Below are 20,946 nucleotides of genomic sequence, written 5' to 3' on the forward strand. Positions count from 1 at the left end.
TGTTGTCAACATGCCAACAGTGATAGAAATAGCTGAATTTTTCACCAGTCCACCTGACAAATACATCTAGAAAACTATTTGTCAGCCAATATTTTCACTTTATTCAAGTACCAGGATGATGTTTTTGATTGCTCAAAATAAAACTGCACTGAAAATTTTTACTTGTCCTCTGGACAACCACCGAGGCACATTTTGCTTGTCCAAATAGATTTTCACTTGTCGGGACAAACGGACAAGTGCTTGTTTCGAACACTGGCCAGTACCAGTGAATGGTTTTGCTTACATCTGTTCTGTGAAAAGTCGGAAACAAAACCCGCTGCGGACCCGCCCTGCTCTGCCCTGCCTCTGTTTGGCGTTGGCCTTTGACACAAACACTTCTTCTAATGACGACATCTGACTCGTCTCGATATACCTGGAATTAAAATGCACATCAGTTGATTGATGTAAACAAATAAACATGTGCAGAAAAACAGCGCCAATAAACGAATAGGAATTTATTGCAATAATACAAACAGACTGGCGCATTGGACCGATATGAATGATTGAAAATTTAACGACACCCCAGCGAAAATGGACCGATGTGAATGAGAAAAGTGGGACCGGCAAACCCACGTTTTAAAAAAGCTTTTCCCCACCCCTGCCATGGTATGTGCGACCCTGTCTGTGGGATGGTGCACATAAACAATCCCTTTCTACTAATGAAAAAGTAATGTACTGGATTTCCTCTCTAAGACAACAGGTCAAAATTACAAAATGTTTGACATCCAAAGAGCCCATAATTAGTAAATCAATGTGCTCCAGTGGTGCTGTTAAACAATACAAATTGTTTTTCTCCCAGACAGGACAGCTCAGCTTTAATATACCAGTTGTGGAGCACTGATTTCTTTCAATGCAACCCCCTGCCAACCTTCATAAGACTGTCAAGGCACATCAAGGAAGGAAGGAAGGAAATGGTTTATTTAACGACGCACTTAACACATTTTATTTACGGTTATATGGCCTCAGACATATGGTTAAGGACCAAGAGAGAAAACCTGCTGTCGCCACTTCATGGGCTACTCTTTTCGATTAGCAGCAAAGGATCTTTTATATGCACCATCGCATAGACAGGATAGCACATACCACGGCCTTTGATGTACCAGTTGCTGGAGCGAGAAATAGACCAATGAGCCCACTGACGGGGATCGATCCCAAACCGACCGCGCATCAAGCGAGCGCTGTACCACTGGGCTACATCCCGCCCCTGTCAAGGCACATTAGTGAACGAACCTGACTTCTTTTGCCTTCCCGGTGTCGATGACAAACACGACGTCTGGGATCGTAATCCCGGTCTCGGCGATGTTGGTGGCGAGGACAATCTTTCTGATCCCGGCTGGCGGAGTCGTGAAGGCTTTAGACTGATCCTCTGATGACAACACGGAGTGTAGGGCCAGCACCATGAACCTGAACACACACAAAAACAGATGGATCGAAGTGTTATTTGGACTAAGTCGTGTACAGAAATATGTGATGATAGATTTCAGTTGTAATACGATGTTGTTAATTTGGACAGAAATAGAGAGATAAGATAGATGGATGGATATAAGGGTTGGCAGACAGTCAGGCAGATAAGCAGATGAGACGACACATATAGAGACAGATAAGACAGAGAGAGAGAGAGAGAGAGAGAGAGAGAGAGAGAGAGAGAGAGAGAGAGAGAGAGAGAGAGAGAGAGAGAGAGAGAGAGAGACAGAGACAGAGACAGAGACAGAGAGAGAGGGTAGGGGAGGAACAATCAAATTAGATATAAGCAACAATCATCATCTCCACCATCATCATCATCATTCTGACTACTTTCATCATCACAACTGTCATCACTGTTATCATCGTTATCACTATGTGTTACCTGTTATCACTATGTATTACCAGTTATCACACTATGTGTTACCAGTTATCACACTATGTGTTACCAGTTATCACACTATGTGTTACCAGTTATCACACTATGTGTTACCAGTTATCATTATGTGTTACCAGTTATCACACTATGTGTTACCAGTTATCACACTATGTGTTACCAGTTATCACACTATGTGTTACCAGTTATCACACTATGTATATCACACTATGTGTTACCAGTTATCACACTATGTGTTACCAGTTATCACACTATGTGTTACCAGTTATCACACTATGTGTTACCAGTTATCACTATGTGTTACCAGTTATCACACTATGTTACCATGTGTTACCAGTTATCACACTATGTTACCAGTTATCACACTATGTGTTACCAGTTATCACACTATGTGTTACCAGTTATCACACTATGTGTTACCAGTTATCACACTATGTGTTACCAGTTATCACTATGTGTTACCAGTTATCACACTATGTTACCATGTGTTACCAGTTATCACACTATGTTACCAGTTATCACACTATGTGTCACCAGTTATCACACTATGTGTCACCAGTTATCACACTATGTGTCACCAGTTATCACACTGTGTTACCAGTTATCACACTATGTGTTACCAGTTATCACTATGTGTTACCAGTTATCACACTATGTTACCAGTTATAACACTATGTGTTACCAGTTATCATTATGTGTTACCTGTTATCACACTATGTGTTACCAGTTATCACACTATGTGTTACCAGTTATCACACTATGTGTTACCAGTTATCACACTATGTGTTACCAGTTATCATTATGTGTTACCAGTTATCACACTATGTGTTACCAGTTATCACACTATGTGTTACCAGTTATCACACTATGTGTTACCAGTTATCACACTATGTATATCACACTATGTGTTACCAGTTAGCACACTATGTGTTACCAGTTATCACACTATGTGTTACCAGTTATCACACTATGTGTTACCAGTTATCACTATGTGTTACCAGTTATCACACTATGTTACCATGTGTTACCAGTTATCACACTATGTTACCAGTTATCACACTATGTGTTACCAGTTATCACACTATGTGTTACCAGTTATCACACTATGTGTTACCAGTTATCACACTATGTGTTACCAGTTATCACTATGTGTTACCAGTTATCACACTATGTTACCATGTGTTACCAGTTATCACACTATGTTACCAGTTATCACACTATGTGTCACCAGTTATCACACTGTGTTACCAGTTATCACACTATGTGTTACCAGTTATCACTATGTGTTACCAGTTATCACACTATGTTACCAGTTATAACACTATGTGTTACCAGTTATCATTATGTGTTACCTGTTATCACACTATGTTACCAGTTATCACTATGTGTTACCAGTTATCACACTATGTTACCAGTTATCACACTATGTTACCAGTTATCACTATGTGTTACCAGTTATCACTATGTGTTACCAGTTATCACACTATGTTACCAGTTATCACTATGTGTTACCTGTTATCACACTATGTGTTACCAGTTATCACTATGTGTTACCAGTTATCACACTATGTGTTACCAGTTATTACACTATGTGTTACCTGTTATCACACTATGTGTTACCAGTTATCACACTATGTGTTACCAGTTATCACACTATGTTACCAGTTATCACACTGTGTTACCAGTTATCACTATGTGTTACCAGTTATCACACTATATTACCAGTTATCACTATGTGTTACCAGTTATCACTATGTGTTACCAGTTATCACACTATGTGTTACCAGGTATTACACTATGTGTTACCAGTTATTACACTATGTGTTACCAGTTATCACTATGTGTTACCTGTTTGGATCTGAGAACAGCCTGTCTGACTGCAAGTTCTCGTAGAGTTCCTGTATGTCCGACAGTCCTGGCAGAAACACGAGCACGGCACCATCTACCTGATGAAACTCTTCGTCTTTAGTCAGGTGATTCAGTAACTCCTGAAAATAAACATAAAAACTGTGGCTACACTACTGTACACATACTCAGGTTCTTCACACATTTGGAGATTAGGTCTTTAGTGAGGCCATTCAATAATTCAGGAAAACACAGATACCCTGGCTGTGTTATTGTACACCTGTGCCCTGTTCCATGAAGCAATCTTAGCCCTAAAACCACCTTAAGTGCATAGCTACCTAATGCGCTTAAGGTGATCTTAGCGCTAAGATCGCTTTGTGGAACAGGGCCCTAGTAATGGTCACTATGTCCAGAATTAAAAAAAAGAAAATGAATCCACTCAACACATTTTATTTATGGTTATATGGCGTCAGACATATGGTTAAGGACCACACAGATAATGAGACAGGAAACCTGCTGTCGTCACTTCATAGGCCACTCTTTTCGATTGGCAGCAAGAGATCTTTTATATGCATCATCCCAGAGACAGGGTAGTACATAACACGGCCTTTGTTACACCAGTTGTGGTTCACTGGTTAGAACGAAAAATAGCCCAATGGGCCCATCGATGGGGATCGATCACAGACCAACTGCGGACTGAGCGAGCGCTTTACCACTGGGCTACATCCCGCCCCTCCAAAATAAGAAGTTTGTTAAAACTTTTTGGAGTTCAGGGCTGTTCAAAATCTAATCAAAGGGGGTGGGGGGATGGTACTATGATGTTTAATTGAATAATTCATGAGACATTCAGTAAACAAAAATGTTAACCAGGATTCTTACACTTGAAAAAACATAAAATTCAAGGACATTTTCAAGAGTTTCGCAGGACATGTTTAAAGTTTTCCAGGACATGAAATATTCAATCAATCAATGTTTTTATAACAAATTGTTGTCTGAACTTAGACAAGTTATGAGGACAACAAAAATAAAGATGCGAACAAAAATAAACCACCAAATGTTTTGGCCTAAATTTCCAGGACACAATAAAATTTAATGTGTTTGACAGGACATTCCAGGCCTGGATTTTAAAGTCAGAACGCGTAAGAATCCTTGTTAACTTAACACACCGGTAGTCAAACAGCCATTACACGCTGACTTCTCACTCACCATGACTAAGTCCATGTTGATTCGGTCGACGTTGAGACGGGTGACGGCGTTTCTTGTTCGCAGACTGTACTTGTCAGGGGATAGTTCAGTCTGAATATACACAACAAATAGTCTGAATATACACAACAAATGTTCAGTCTGAATATACACAACAAATAGTTCAGTCTGAATATACACCACAAATAGTTCAGTCTGAAGACATATAACAAATAGTTCAGTCTGAATATACACAACAAATAGTTCAGTCTGAATATACACCAAAAAAATTTCAGTCTAATATACACAACAAATAGTTCAGTCTGAATATACACCACAAATAGTTGAGTCTGAATATACACCACAAATAGTTCAGTCTGAATATACACCACAAATAGTTCAGTCTGAAGACATATAACAAATAGTTCAGTCTGAATATACACAACAAATAGTTCAGTCTGAATATACAAAAAAAAAATTCAGTCTGAATAGACACAACAAATAGTTCAGTCTGAAGACATATAACAAATAGTTCAGTCTGAATATACACAACAAATAGTTCAGTCTGAATATACACCAAAAAAATTTCAGTCTAATATACACAACAAATAGTTCAGTCTGAATATACACCACAAATAGTTCAGTCTGAATATACACCACAAATAGTTCAGTCTGAATATACACCACAAATAGTTCAGTCTGAATATACTGAAGTCTGACATATAACAAATAGTTCAGTCTGAATATACAAAAAAAAAAAACCAAAAAATAGTTCAGTCTGAATATACACAACAAATAGTTCAGTCTGAATAGACACAACAAATAGTTCAGTCTGAAGACATATAACAAATAGTTCAGTCTGAATATACACAACAAATATTCAGTTGAATATACAGTCTGAATATACACCAAAAAAAATACACAACAAATAGTTCAGTCTAATATACACAAAAAATAGTTCAGTCTGAATATACACCACAAATAGTTCAGTCTGAATATACACCACAAATAGTTCAGTCTGAATATACACCACAAATAGTTCAGGCTGAAGACATATAACAAATAGTTCAGTCTGAATATACACAACAAATAGTTCAGTCTGAATATACAAAAAAAAAAAATCAGTCTGAATAGACACAACAAATAGTTCAGTCTGAATAGACACAACAAATAGTTCAGTCTGAATATACACAACAAATAGTTCAGTCTGAAGACATATAACAAATAGTTCAGTCTGAATATACACAAGAAATAGTTCAGTCTGAATATACACCAAAAAAATTTCAGTCTGAATATACACAACAAATAGTCCAGTCTGAATATACACAACAAATAGTTCAGTCTGAATATACACAACAAATAGTTCAGTCTAAATATACACCACAGTCTGAATATACACAACAAATAGTTCAGTCTGAATATACACAACAAAGTCTGAATATACACAACAAATAGTTCAGTCTAAATATACACCACAGTCTGAATATACACAACAAATAGTTCAGTCTGAATATACACAACAAAGTCTGAATATACACAACAAATAGTTCAGTCTGAATATACACAACAAAGTCTGAATATACACAACAAATAGTTCAGTCTGAAAAAAGTTTGGTTCATTTAACGACATCACTAGAACACATTGATTAATTAATCATCGGCTACTGGATATCAAATATTGGTAATTCTGACAAGCAGTCTTCAGAGAAAACCCACTACATCTTTCCTAATGCAGCAAGGGATCTTTCATATGCACTTCCCCACAGACAGGAAAGCACATAACACGACCTTTGACCAGTTGTGCTGCACTGGTTAGAACAAGAAAAAACCTAATTAGTTGAACGGATCCACTGAGATGGTTCGATCCTGCGACACAAGCACCTCAGGCGAGCACTCAACCGACTAATCTAATCCTGCCCATATCATACATAAATGCATGTGTCAAAACCCCCCATTAAGAATTACAATAATATATATATATATATATCATGTTGATCCTTTAATTGTTTGGGTGGGGGAAAGGGGATAGTTAAAGGCAGAGTTGTATGGATTTAAATAAGTGAAACTATAATATAGATCAAAAATGCTTTATTTGAATCCGTAAATTCGCAGATGCACACACTATAACATCTTTAAAATTGCATTTTGAATTTATATTTGATTTTTACGAGCAAGTTTCTCCGAATTCTAAACCCTCTCCTATTAGATATTTTAATTATTTGAAAAAGAGGCAACATTTCCCACATGTAATAATAATTAAAATAACAGAATAATTTGTAAACCTTTTTATTGAAAAAAAAGGGACTGATAGCCCCCTTTTGATCTGACACTGAAATATAAATGTAATACATTATATATATATTTTTTTCAATTTCAGTGTAAATATATCTGTGCAAAATGATATATACCTGATCGAGTTTGCTGATGTCATCTTTGGTCCAATAGACATTAACCTGAGTTGTCTCCCCTCCCTGTTCGGTCACCTGCAGAGTAGCACTGTCCTCCTGGAAGTAGTTAAGAGAATTTATAGATGGATGGACATGTGGACAGACAGATGGATGAATGAACGAAAGAATAATGAATGTGCAGGTGAATGGATGGATGGATGGATGAACAGATGGATGAATGGATAAATTAATGAATTTGCAGGTGATTGGATGGATGATAGACAGATGGATGAATGAATAAATAAAAGAATGAATGTGCAGGTGAAAGAATGGATGGATGGATGGATGGATGGATGGAAAAATTAATGAATGGATACATGGATAGATGGATAAATGCAGGACAGATGAATGAATTTATGAAATGATGGATGGATGGATGGATGGTTATAGACAGACGAATGAACATTTATTTCAAACCTGGTGGTATGTATTTCTTATAGGAGAAATTTGTTTTGTTTAACGACACCACTGGAGCACATGGTTTAATTAATCATCGGCTATTGGATGTAAAACATTTGGGTAATTCTGACTTGTACTTATCACAGGAAACCCATTTACATTTTGTTTTTAATCAAGCACAGGGTCTTTTATATGCACCTTCCCACACACATACCACGGCCTTTGACCAGCTGTGGTGCACTGGTTGGAATGAGAAAATAACGCAACCAGTTGAACAAATCCACTGAGGTGGTTTGATCATGCGACGTAAGCACCTAAGGCAAGCGCTCAACTGACTGAGCTAAATCCCGCTCCTGTGAATATAGAAGATACTCTACTGCTATTTCGTACGAGTGTCATTCGGTTGAAGGTTTTATTTAATGATGCACTCAACACATTTTATTTATGGTAATATGGCGTCTGACATATGGTTACGGACCACACAGATATTGATAGAGGAAACCTGCTGTCACCACTTCATGGGCTACTTACTCTTTTTTATAAGCAGCAAGGGATCTTTTATATGCACCATCCCACAGACAGGGTAGTACATACCACAGCCTTTGATATACCAGTAGTGGTGCACTGGCTGGAACAAGAAACAGCCCAATGGGCCCACTGACAGGGATCGATCCTAGACCAACCGTGCATTGAGCAAATGCTGTACCACTGGGCCACATCCTGCCCCATCTAGGCATAAAGAAACCAAAGAAGAAATTCCTTATGAGTAGCAATGAAGCAGCAACAGGATAATTTTTACACTTAGTTGTTAGCACCAATCTTGTGAATACACAGCCAATATGCATGCCCATGACAGCATACTTGCACTTAAGCTGTATATATGCATGAAATCTATTATCATCACCTAGACCTTCAAAAAAAAAAACAATAAAAAACAACAAAAAAACCCAACAATCTAACATGCTCATATACCACATAGGTTTCGAGCATGTCAGCCCCAGGGTTCGGAAGCTGAGAGGCCAGGGGCCCAATCCGGGGCAGACAAATGTAAGTAATAAAGTATTCCGACTGACCTGGACAAGCCGATTGGCCCGAATGGTGTACTGTGAATCCTCATCAACTACATAGCCTGTCATCTCAATAATGTCTTCCAGGTGGAAAATCTACAAATAACACACTGAATGTTTATTATAGACTTACATATAATGATATTCCTTAATACCTCAACAATTCATTTATATACTTACTTTTGACGCCCCATACCTGATGTATTCATCATACCAAGGTGTCCTTAAACATTCGTTCATTCATTTACTCACTCACTCACTCCTAACTCACTCACTCACTCACTCATTCATTCATTCATTCACCAAAACCTCAATACTTAATACAAAATGCAGGCCTTCATACATTTTGTTTTGTGGAAACTGTTAGTTTTTTATAATGTATTAATTAATTAATACAGATGCTAATAAATAAAATAATTAGATATAATTTGAATATGGAAGTTGTATTTTTTTGTATAAATGTTGCCCGAGTACTAAATATAAAAATGTCAGGTTAACCTTCTGACAACTGGATTAATTTTTGACAAAAACCATGTTGAGTTTATAACTTTTTACTGACATATTCACTTACATTTTTAATAAATACATCAAATAAAGTTCATATTTTAATCGATAAGTGTTATTTTTGTGGATTTTTCAAAATTTTATGATATTTTAGATCAGTTAATGTTGATTAAAATTAGGCAAAAAATTTAAAAAGTCTTGACTACTTACGGGCATTTGTGGCTAGATGTCCAGTATTTTTGTCCATTATTCCCCATAACATTGGTTTTCTGAACAGAATTGTTTTTTAAAAAACAAACTACGATGCATATCCCAAAAATGTTTGATTTTCATTCTTGGTAAAATGAACAAATTTATTATAAAAGTAGCTGTCAAACTGAGCTATCGATTCCTCAAAATAATAGCGATATTCTGCCACCGATGTCTAGTGAAAAATATTTGCCGAAAACCACTTTTTTAACTCACAATTCCCAGGTATTTTCCATTGAAAAATTAAAAACTAAAGCAACCATACTCTCAACTAATCTATTTCCTGTGTTATATTATTATTTCCGGTGAATGTTGTGTGCAAACCGGTGGGAAATAAATGAATTGGGGAATGCACTGTATACAGTGTACAGTATGTCGACTTGCGTGGCGTCGGGCGAGATGTTCTCGCCTGCAGTAGTCAGAAGGTTAAAATATGAACAGAAATAGTAAGAAAAGTTACAAAAACCAACCTGACAACAACCTTTAGACAAATACTTAATTATTTTTAAAACATACCGTATTTGACCGGAAATAAGCCCAGGGGCCCAAGACACCTCATTGTAAGCTTAGCATGGGGTGGGCTTATTCCCAGACAAGGGGCCAGTTTTGTTGAAAAAAAACAACAAAAAACCCCAAATAATTAAAATAAATAATAATTAAATGAACTAGGAAGAAAACAAAAAACGTCCAGTAGCACATCTATTAATTAGTGTTCCATTTTTTATTAATAAATAATAATTGTTTATTAATTAAATTGTTTTTTTTACTAGTATCTAATTATCAGAAACACACCTTCTATGTTACAATTACTTACCAGTGCTGTTTATTTACATCCAAAATTTAATGCTGAGAAGACTTAAAACAACAAACTCAATAGCGTATATACATGTTTCTGACAGGCAGCCAGCTTACACTACAAAGAATTGTCAATCTAGGCCATTGTTCTTAGCCAATCAGAATAAGGTATTTGCCTAATTAGCATTAACTGCGGACCCAGTGTGGTGGTAAAAATAGACATTGGTTTTTAGTTCAGACTTGGGTTTGGGTACTTCAAAGAAATGCTGCAGGCATGAAATTGAAAACAATGTTACACACTTTTACTGTTAGACTACTAAATCTCACTGGTGGTAAAATATTGTGTTACATTTGTGTTTAATTATCTGCAGGAGGTATGACCTTTTAAATGAACTTTGAGCAAACTTGCAGTTTTGTGTTATTTATAAGGTGACGAAGTTTGGGGTGGGCTTATTTACGAATGAGGGCCTAATTTCTTAAATGCTATCAAAACGGAGGGGGGCTTATTCAAAGACATGGGCTAATTTCCGGTCAAATACGGTATGTCTTAAAAATAACTCAAATTGTCAGGTTAAAATATGAATTTTTTGCTACAAAAATGACAAAACCGGACCTGCACCGGGTAGGTTCGTCCTGGAATGTTGATGACCGGACAGTGATGGAAGTAGGCGGAGAACTTGTCACTGTCCAGCGTGGCACTCATCAAGATCACCTTCAGATCCGAGCGCTTCTCGAGAATACGCTTTATCACAATCAGCAAGAAATCAGACTCCACGCTTCGCTCATGCACCTGAAATATAGAAAGCACAGCTGTTAAGAAAGAGGGGTGTTATATTTAGTGACACCGAAGCACGTTTAATCTCTGGGTATTAAGGTCGACGACAGTCACTTTTGGCACCATTGTGTGGCTTCGTACACAATAAATATAATTTTAATGTTTTGATATGAGTATATTTGATGATTGGCACTTTTTATTTCTTTGATCTCTTAAAACTGTAATTTAATATTTTGTCTAAAATTATGAAAAAATTTAAACATACTGACCTGTAAACTGTTGTTTGCTCTCGGAATTATTTTGAAAGGGGTTACGGTAGGTAGACCAGTTTTTATTTTAATGTGGCGAAGCATTGTAATAATATAGGTAATTTTGAATTTGAATGATGTCACTTTGCATCTCTTTACAATAACAATACTGGGTAAATAACATTTCCGTTTTAAGAATGTTGGAAAAATTAAAAAGCAAAATTGCTATTGAAAAGTTTTTATTTGAACATTACTAATACACCTTACTGTGTTTGAAGAAAATATGGTAATTAAAAAATTGTACTATTTACGAAATATGGATTTCCAGTGAAATGACAATAAGATATGTTATTTTTATTGTTTATAAAGCCAAAACAATTGTGTGAGGTTCTGTCGTCGACCTTATAGTCCATCCCACAGGAAACACCTTTTTTTATACTATGGAATTTACTCCAAGTTATTTACTTCTGAGGCGACTGTTTTCTAAATTGAACACACAAATGGTATTTTTTTCTTATTTCCAAAACACTTTTACCTTTCTTCTTACGTCAAACACAACTGAAATTATTTACAAAAAAAAAAATTGTAGGAGGATGGGATGAACTATAGGTGTGTAATAGTTTTGGGAATAGCCAGAGTACTCTGCCGTTTGAAAGGTAGACGGACATTTGGATAGTTATATTTGCTTTCTGCGGTCAGAGACAATTCTAAAGAAAAGGCGGGATTTATTCCAACTACCAAGTAGGCAAAGATTCCTGCTCTAATGCAACATTAATCCTATGTTTGACATTAAATACCTTTACATTAAAATATATATATATAGTGACATATCCTGATATTTGAAAACTTGTCTAGAAATAATTACTTTCTGATAAAGTTAACCTTTAACAAAACATTCACCTCATCAATGACAATGTGCGTGACATCACAGAGATCCGGTTTGAGCTGCAGCTGCCGCAGCAGCACTCCGGTTGTGCAGTACAAGAGTTTTGTATTCGGTCCTTTCTTTGACTCGAACCGGATCTGGTACCCGCACAGCGAATCTCGTTTCCCCGGACAACCCTCTCCCAGCTCCTGCGATACGCGATTGGCTAAACTGAGCGCCGAGATTCGACGGGGTTGGGTACAGACGATATTGCACTTCGATCCTTGCCCTGACCGTATCATGTCCTGTAATTAAACATATAGAACAAGATTTAAATATTTTTCACATACATGTGTAAGAGATGACCCGTAGATAAATATCGTGTCCGACATACGGTGGAGATAATCTTCGAGACCTGTGACTAGTTGCTCCATGGTGATAGTCCAGTCACAAGAGCCATACCACCCATAGAAATTATTATACGAGCTTGTGTGTTGTACTGATTTTACGAAACGAGTGTCAGGATTATTCACATGCTAGTGTAATAATTTCTTTATTATCCAAAATATTATTTTTTATAATTAAAAAGCTAGGACCATGTCAGAACATTTGACAAGTAACTAAAAAGAGATGACGAAACGTCATTTTCCGGAATGACATCATTTTTTATTTGCATTTACACTGGGGAAGCTGCATTAAGTTATGACGTCGCTTCACAAAATTACGGCATTCGTGGTGCACGTGAAATCATTATGACACACATGGGTCATACTGATTATATTTCCCTGAATATCTTGAACGATGTGGATAATAAAATAAAAATAAGGACGTCCGAAATTGATTGTTTTGTGATGGGTAAGTGGACCTAAACCTGTGTGATGAGTAATAATAGCATTCGTCAATGATAAAGATAACAAAACTTACAGATTTATTTATGAATCAAGACTTTAGAAAAGCCTTTTGAATTTGACAAAAAATGAATGAATGAATGTTTAATGACAACACAGCACGAAAAATACATCGGCTATTGGGTGTCAAACTATGGTAATGCAAATAAATGAAGAGATGATCAACGTCAATATAAAAATTCAAGACTTAAACAAAAACAGTGTAAAGAACTGTGCAAAAACACAAATATCACATAATTTTACGGATACTGAATTTTACTCAAAACTTCAATTTTGTGCTGTATTGGCCATTCTCAAAGAAAATGTTACACCCCTGCACCACGGCGAGGTTACAGAATTTGACAAAGAATGACGTCATGTATCTTGTATGACGTCACACTGTAAAAGCCTTGCTAGGTTGATGGTACTCAATATGCATACAAAAACTGTAATAAATAATGATTTTCCGACTATTCCTGATTCATCCTTTTGAGGTCGAATGGTGAATACCGCTTGGCTGAGCCTCATGGAATTCACCAGTCTAACCTTCGCAGGATAACTTTGTTTGTTTCGTTTAACAATGCCACTAGAGCACATTGATTTATTAATCATCGGCTACTGGATGTCAAACATTTGCTAAGTGTGACATGAGAAGAAACCCGCTACATTTTGTCCATTAATAGCAAGGGATGTTTTATATGTACCATCCCATAAAGACAGGATAGCACATACCACAGCCTTTGATGTACCAGCCGTGGTGCACTGGCTGGAACGAGAAACAGTCCAGTGGGTCCACCGACGGGGATCGATCCCAAACCGACCAAACAACATACCTCCAGAATGAACTGCGGAACCTGTGTACTCTTGCCGCTCCCAGTTTCCCCAGCAACCACGACAATGTTCTCTCGACACACCGTGGCCATGACGGACTGTCGGTGCTGGAACACGGGCAGGCTGGAGCGAGTGTGCAGGAGCTGAAGGAATGTGTCTGAGGCTTGTCGGTCATCCAGTAGTCTGACCAGCTGGTCGCTGGTCAGTCCAGATCGTCCCGATCGCTTGCTGGACAACGACGAGTTGTCCACAGTGGGACCCCAGTTGTCCTGGAAGAAAACAACAAGAAAGAAATGATATTTCAAGGAAGGAAATGTTTTATTTAACGATGCACTCAACACATTTTATTTACGGTTATATGGCGTCGGACATATGGTTAAGGATCACACAGACATTGAGGAAAAACCCGCTGTTGCCACTTCATGGGCTACTCTTTTTGATTAGCAGCAAGGGATCTTTTATATGCACCATCCCATAGACAGGATAGCACATAAAAAAAAGAAAAAGCTAGTTGGTGTTTAATATATGATTATGTTAACACTGAAGAGAGAGACAATCTGTGATGCGTAAGTTAGCTACAAGTGCAACGAATGTAAATAATGTTTAGTCGAAAAAGATGTTAAAATTTGCTTAAAATCAGTTTTTTGAGGATATGTTAAAAAATAGAATAATACATTCGTGTCCGTTAGATACCATATATCTCGCAACTCATTGTTTAAAAATGTATCAAACTCGCTTTTACTTGTTAGATACATTTTAAAACAACTCGTGAGATAAATGGTATCTAACGGCCACTCATGTATTACTCTCTCTGTCTCGTTAGATACATTTTAAAACATCTCGTTGTGAGATAAATGGTATCTAATGGCCACTCATGTATTACTCTCTCTGTCTCGTTAGATACATTTTAAAACATCTCGTTGTGAGATAAATGGTATCTAACGGCCACTCATGTATTACTCTCTCTGTCTCGTTAGATACATTTTAAAACATCTCGTTGTGAGATAAATGGTATCTAACGGCCACTCATGTATTACTCTCTCTGTCTCGTTAGATACATTTTAAAACATCTCGTTGTGAGATAAATGGTATCTAACGGCCACTCATGTATTACTCTCTCTGTCTCGTTAGATACATTTTAAAACATCTCGTTGTGAGATAAATGGTATCTAATGGCCACTCATGTATTACTCTCTCTGTCTCGTTAGATACATTTTAAAACATCTCGTTGTGAGATAAATGGTATCTAACGGCCACTCATGTATTACTCTCTCTGTCTCGTTAGATACATTTTAAAACATCTCGTTGTGAGATAAATGGTATCTAACGGCCACTCATGTATTATTATCTCTGTCTCGTTAGATACATTTTAAAACATCTCGTTGTGAGATAAATGGTATCTAATGGCCACTCATGTATTATTCTCTATGTCTCGTTAGATACATTTTAAAACATCTCGTTGTGAGATAAATGGTATCTAACGGCCACTCATGTATTATTCTCTATTTCTCGTTAGATACATTTTAAAACATCTCGTTGTGAGATAAATGATATCTAACGGCCACTCATGTATTACTCTCTCTGTCTCGTTATATACATTTTAAAACATCTCGTTGTGAGATAAATGGTATCTAACGGCCACTCATGTATTACTCTCTCTGTCTCGTTAGATACATTTTAAAACATCTCGTTGTGAGATAAATGGTATCTAACGGCCACTCATGTATTATTATCTCTGTCTCGTTAGATACATTTTAAAACATCTCGTTGTGAGATAAATGGTATCTAACGGCCACTCATGTATTATTATCTCTGTCTCGTTAGATACATTTTAAAACATCTCGTTGTGAGATAAATGGTATCTAACGGCCACTCATGTATTATTATCTCTGTCTCGTTAGATACATTTTAAAACATCTCGTTGTGAGATAAATGGTATCTAACGGCCACTCATGTATTATTATCTCTGTCTCGTTAGATACATTTTAAAACATCTGGTTGTGAGATAAATGGTATCTAACGGCCACTCATGTATTATTCTCTCTGTCTCGTTAGATACATTTTAAAACATCTCGTTGTGAGATAAATGATATCTAACGGCCACTCATGTATTATTCTCTATGTCTCGTTAGATACATTTTAAAACATCTCGTTGTGAGATAAATGGTATCTAACGGCCACTCATGTATTATTCTCTATGTCTCGTTAGATACATTTTAAAACATCTCGTTGAGATAAATGGTATCTAACGGCCACTCATGTATTATTCTCTATTTCTCGTTAGATACATTTTAAAACAACTCGTTGTGAGATAAATGGTATCTAACGGCCACTCATGTATTACTCTCTCTGTCTCGTTAGATACATTTTAAAACATCTCGTTGTGAGATAAATGGTATCTAACGGCCACTCATGTATTACTCTCTCTGTCTCGTTAGATACATTTTAAAACATCTCGTTGTGAGATAAATGGTATCTAACGGCCACTCATGTATTACTCTCTCTGTCTCGTTAGATACATTTTAAAACATCTCGTTGTGAGATAAATGGTATCTAATGGCCACTCATGTATTACTCTCTCTGTCTCGTTAGATACATTTTAAAACATCTCGTTGTGAGATAAATGGTATCTAACGGCCACTCATGTATTACTCTCTCTGTCTCGTTAGATACATTTTAAAACATCTCGTTGTGAGATAAATGGTATCTAACGGCCACTCATGTATTATTCTCTATTTCTCGTTAGATACATTTTAAAACATCTCGTTGTGAGATAAATGATATCTAACGGCCACTCATGTATTACTCTCTCTGTCTCGTTATATACATTTTAAAACATCTCGTTGTGAGATAAATGGTATCTAACGGCCACTCATGTATTACTCTCTCTGTCTCGTTAGATACATTTTAAAACATCTCGTTGTGAGATAAATGGTATCTAACGGCCACTCATGTATTATTATCTCTGTCTCGTTAGATACATTTTAAAACATCTCGTTGTGAGATAAATGGTATCTAACGGCCACTCATGTATTATTATCTCTGTCTCGTTAGATACATTTTAAAACATCTCGTTGTGAGATAAATGGTATCTAACGGCCACTCATGTATTATTATCTCTGTCTCGTTAGATACATTTTAAAACATCTCGTTGTGAGATAAATGGTATCTAACGGCCACTCATGTATTATTATCTCTGTCTCGTTAGATACATTTTAAAACATCTGGTTGTGAGATAAATGGTATCTAACGGCCACTCATGTATTATTCTCTCTGTCTCGTTAGATACATTTTAAAACATCTCGTTGTGAGATAAATGATATCTAACGGCCACTCATGTATTATTCTCTATGTCTCGTTAGATACATTTTAAAACATCTCGTTGTGAGATAAATGGTATCTAACGGCCACTCATGTATTATTCTCTATGTCTCGTTAGATACATTTTAAAACATCTCGTTGAGATAAATGGTATCTAACGGCCACTCATGTATTATTCTCTATTTCTCGTTAGATACATTTTAAAACAACTCGTTGTGAGATAAATGGTATCTAACGGCCACTCATGTATTACTCTCTCTGTCTCGTTAGATACATTTTAAAACATCTGGTTGTGAGATAAATGGTATCTAACGGCCACTCATGTATTATTATCTCTGTCTCGTTAGATACATTTTAAAACATCTGGTTGTGAGATAAATGGTATCTAACGGCCACTCATGTATTATTCTCTATGTCTCGTTAGATACATTTTAAAACATCTCGTTGAGATAAATGGTATCTAACGGCCACTCATGTATTGTTCTCTATTTCTCGTTAGATACATTTTAAAACAATTCGTTGTGAGATAAATGGTATCTAACGGCCACTCATGTATGGCCACGCTAAATTCCGCTAAAATTTCCTGATTTACAGTATAACTAACTTTGTCTGCGAGACTTTCCCAAGTATCCTCTTCAACATCACCCTGTCCGGATCCAGTCTCACCGGTTTGTTTTCCTTCCTCCAGCTGAAGTTTCTTCATTAACCGTGATATAAACTGATCTCTCGGCTAAAATAAAATAAAATAAAGAAACTAGTAGAGTAATAAAGAAACTTTATTATCCATGTGATTTAACATAATCAATTTAATAAGAATAATACGAAGCACACGTGTAATAACAAGTGTAATGACGTAATTTTGGGAGGCGATGTCATAACATGACATTGCTTCCCCAGTCCAAGCTCAGACTGTGACTTTGAAATATGACATCATTTCGTCGTCTCCTTCTAGTTGTGGCTGAAACATTTTGAGTTGGGTTTTGTTATTCATGAAGAAAACAATAATAATATGGATAATAAAGAAAGTATTACACTCGTGTGTGAGTCGTACTGATTTTACGAAACTTGTGTCAGAATTCATGTACTACCCTTGCTCTTGCTCGGGCAATATAAGAATCCTGACACTCGTTTTGTAATATCAGTACGACACACAAGCTTGTATAATAATCTCTATATAATTCTGAGAGAATACCCGGACAATTTTTTTTTGGTATCTCCTAAGTTCAAGGGCCATAACTCGCCACGAAATTCTGTAACACAACAGTATAAAGCTATAAATACAATTTCAGCTCAATATAGATCTCATAGCATTGTGAAAGATGAAAAAACATTCGGAAAACTGTATGTGTGATGAACGGACACATAGTCCCCTCTGGTTGGATCGGTAGAAGACTAACAAACAAAGAAATTAAAACTGTCAATAAAGCCGGATAAAATTATGGTGTTGGAGTTGTGGCGCAGTGGGTTGTGGCACGGGGGTTATGGTGTGGGGGTTGTGGCGCAGTGGGTTGTGGCATGGGGGTTATGGTGTTGGGGTTGTGGCAGGGCTTGTGGCGCAGTGGGTTGTGACACGGGGGTTATGGTGTGGGTGTTGTGGCGCAGGGGTTGTGGCACGGGGGTTATGGGGTTGTGGCGCAGGGGTTGTGGCACTGGGGTGGTGGCACAGTGGGTTGTGTCATGGGGGTTATGGCGCAGGGGTTGTGACACTGGGGTTGTGCCACAACCCACTGCGCCACAAGCCCTGCCACAACCCCAGTGTCACAACCCCTGCGCCACAACCCCCGTGCCACAACCCACTGTGCCACAACCCCAACACCATAACCCCCGTGTCACAACCCCTGCGCCACAACCCCCACACCATAACCCCGTGCCACAACCCCTGCGCCACAACCCCCATACCATAACCCCCGTGCCACAACCCCCACACCATAACCCCCATGCCACAACCCACTGCTCCACAAGCCCTGCCACAACCCCAGTGCCACAACCCCTGCGCCATAACCCCCACACCATAACCCCTGTGCCACAACCCACTGCGCCACAAGCCCTGCCACAACCCCAACACCCCCGTGCCACAACCCACTGCGCCACAACCCCCACACCATAACCCCGTGCCACAACCCCTGCGCCACAACCCCCATACCATAACCCACTGTGCCACAACCCCAACACCATAACCCCCATGCCACAACCCACTGCTCCACAAGCCCTGCCACAACCCCAGTGCCACAACCCCTGCGCCATAACCCCCACACCATAACCCCTGTGCCACAACCCACTGCGCCACAAGCCCTGCCACAACCCCAACACCCCCGTGCCACAACCCACTGCGCCACAAGCCCTGCCACAACCCCAACACCATAACCCCCGTGCCACAACCCCAGTGCCACAACCCACTGCGCCACAAGCCCTACCACAACCCCAACACCATAACCCCCGTGCCACAACCCACTGCGCCACAAGCCCTGCCACAACCCCAACACCATAACCCCCGTGCCACAACCCACTGCGCCACAAGCCCTGCCACAACCCCAACACCATAACCCCCGTGCCACAACCCACTGCGCCACAAGCCCTGCCACAACCCCAACACCATAACCCCCGTGCCACAACCCACTGCGCCACAAGCCCTGCCACAACCCCAACACCATAACCCCCGTGCCACAACCCACTGCGCCACAAGCCCTGCCACAACCCCAACACCATAACCCCCGTGCCACAACCCACTGCGCCACAAGCCCTGCCACAAGCCCAGTGCCACAACCCCCGTGCCACAACCCCAGTGCCACAACCCCCGTGCCACAACCCCAGTGCCACAACCCCCGTGCCACAACCCCCGTGCCACAACCACTGCACCACAAGCCCTGCCACAACCCCCAGATTATTCTTACTTTGTTTTCCACTTGTTTTGCTTCTTTCTTAGCTGCGTTTTCCGCGTCCTGCCACTCTAACCAAATGTCCCGGTACGGTGGGGGTAACAATGTGTACACAGACTGAAATAAAAGTAGATGGTTAATTTAATAAAATCAGCAAAAAACTCCACTAAAATCTAAAACAGACATAAGCTCCAACAGCGATATCACAAAGTGATCACTATTTGGGCGAGACGTAGCCCAGTGGTAAAGCGCTCGCTTGATGCGTGGTCGGTGTGGAATCGATCCCTGTCGGTGGGCCCATTGGGCTATTTCTCGTTCCACCCAGTGCACCATGAATGGTATATCAAAGACCGTGGTATGTGCTATTCTGTCTGTGGGATGGTGCATATAAAAGATCCCTTGCTACTAATGGAAATATGTAGCAGGTTTCGTCTCTAAGACTATATGTCAGAATTACCAAATGTGTGACATCATATAGCCAGTGATTAATAAATCAATGTGCTCTAGTGGTGTCGTTAAACAAAACAAACAAACTTTACAAACATCAGGGTCACTAGAAGCACTTTGGATGTATGAAAATGAATAATCTAAACAATAAAATACAAGTAATGTCCAATAGTAAAAACTACGTCGTCGTGTTTAAAAACGTCAACTAAATTAATACATGGCCTTCAGATTAATGATATACCACCGGCCTCGGTGGTGTCGTGGTTAAGTCATCGGACATAAGACTGATAGGTACTGGGTTCGCAGCCCGG

General features: G+C 38.5%; 1 protein-coding gene across 1 annotated transcript in view; it reads right to left on the reverse strand.

Moving 5' to 3' along the window:
* Positions 1-20,946, reverse strand: part of LOC121389963 (ATP-dependent RNA helicase DHX29-like) — a 41,220-nt gene that overhangs the window by 9,316 nt on the left and 10,958 nt on the right. The window contains exons 11-21 of the mRNA XM_041521640.1: positions 20,204-20,305; positions 17,917-18,042; positions 13,994-14,260; positions 12,309-12,578; positions 10,999-11,175; positions 8,844-8,933; positions 7,333-7,428; positions 4,949-5,038; positions 3,746-3,885; positions 1,270-1,443; positions 284-412 (exon numbers count right to left, since the gene is read on the reverse strand). Coding sequence (XP_041377574.1) covers positions 284-412; positions 1,270-1,443; positions 3,746-3,885; positions 4,949-5,038; positions 7,333-7,428; positions 8,844-8,933; positions 10,999-11,175; positions 12,309-12,578; positions 13,994-14,260; positions 17,917-18,042; positions 20,204-20,305 — 1,661 coding nt within the window. The remainder of the gene's footprint in view (positions 1-283; positions 413-1,269; positions 1,444-3,745; positions 3,886-4,948; positions 5,039-7,332; positions 7,429-8,843; positions 8,934-10,998; positions 11,176-12,308; positions 12,579-13,993; positions 14,261-17,916; positions 18,043-20,203; positions 20,306-20,946) is intronic.

The sequence above is a fragment of the Gigantopelta aegis genome, chromosome 15, assembly GCF_016097555.1.
Source record: "Gigantopelta aegis isolate Gae_Host chromosome 15, Gae_host_genome, whole genome shotgun sequence".
Taxonomy (NCBI): Eukaryota; Metazoa; Mollusca; class Gastropoda; order Neomphalida; family Peltospiridae; genus Gigantopelta; species Gigantopelta aegis.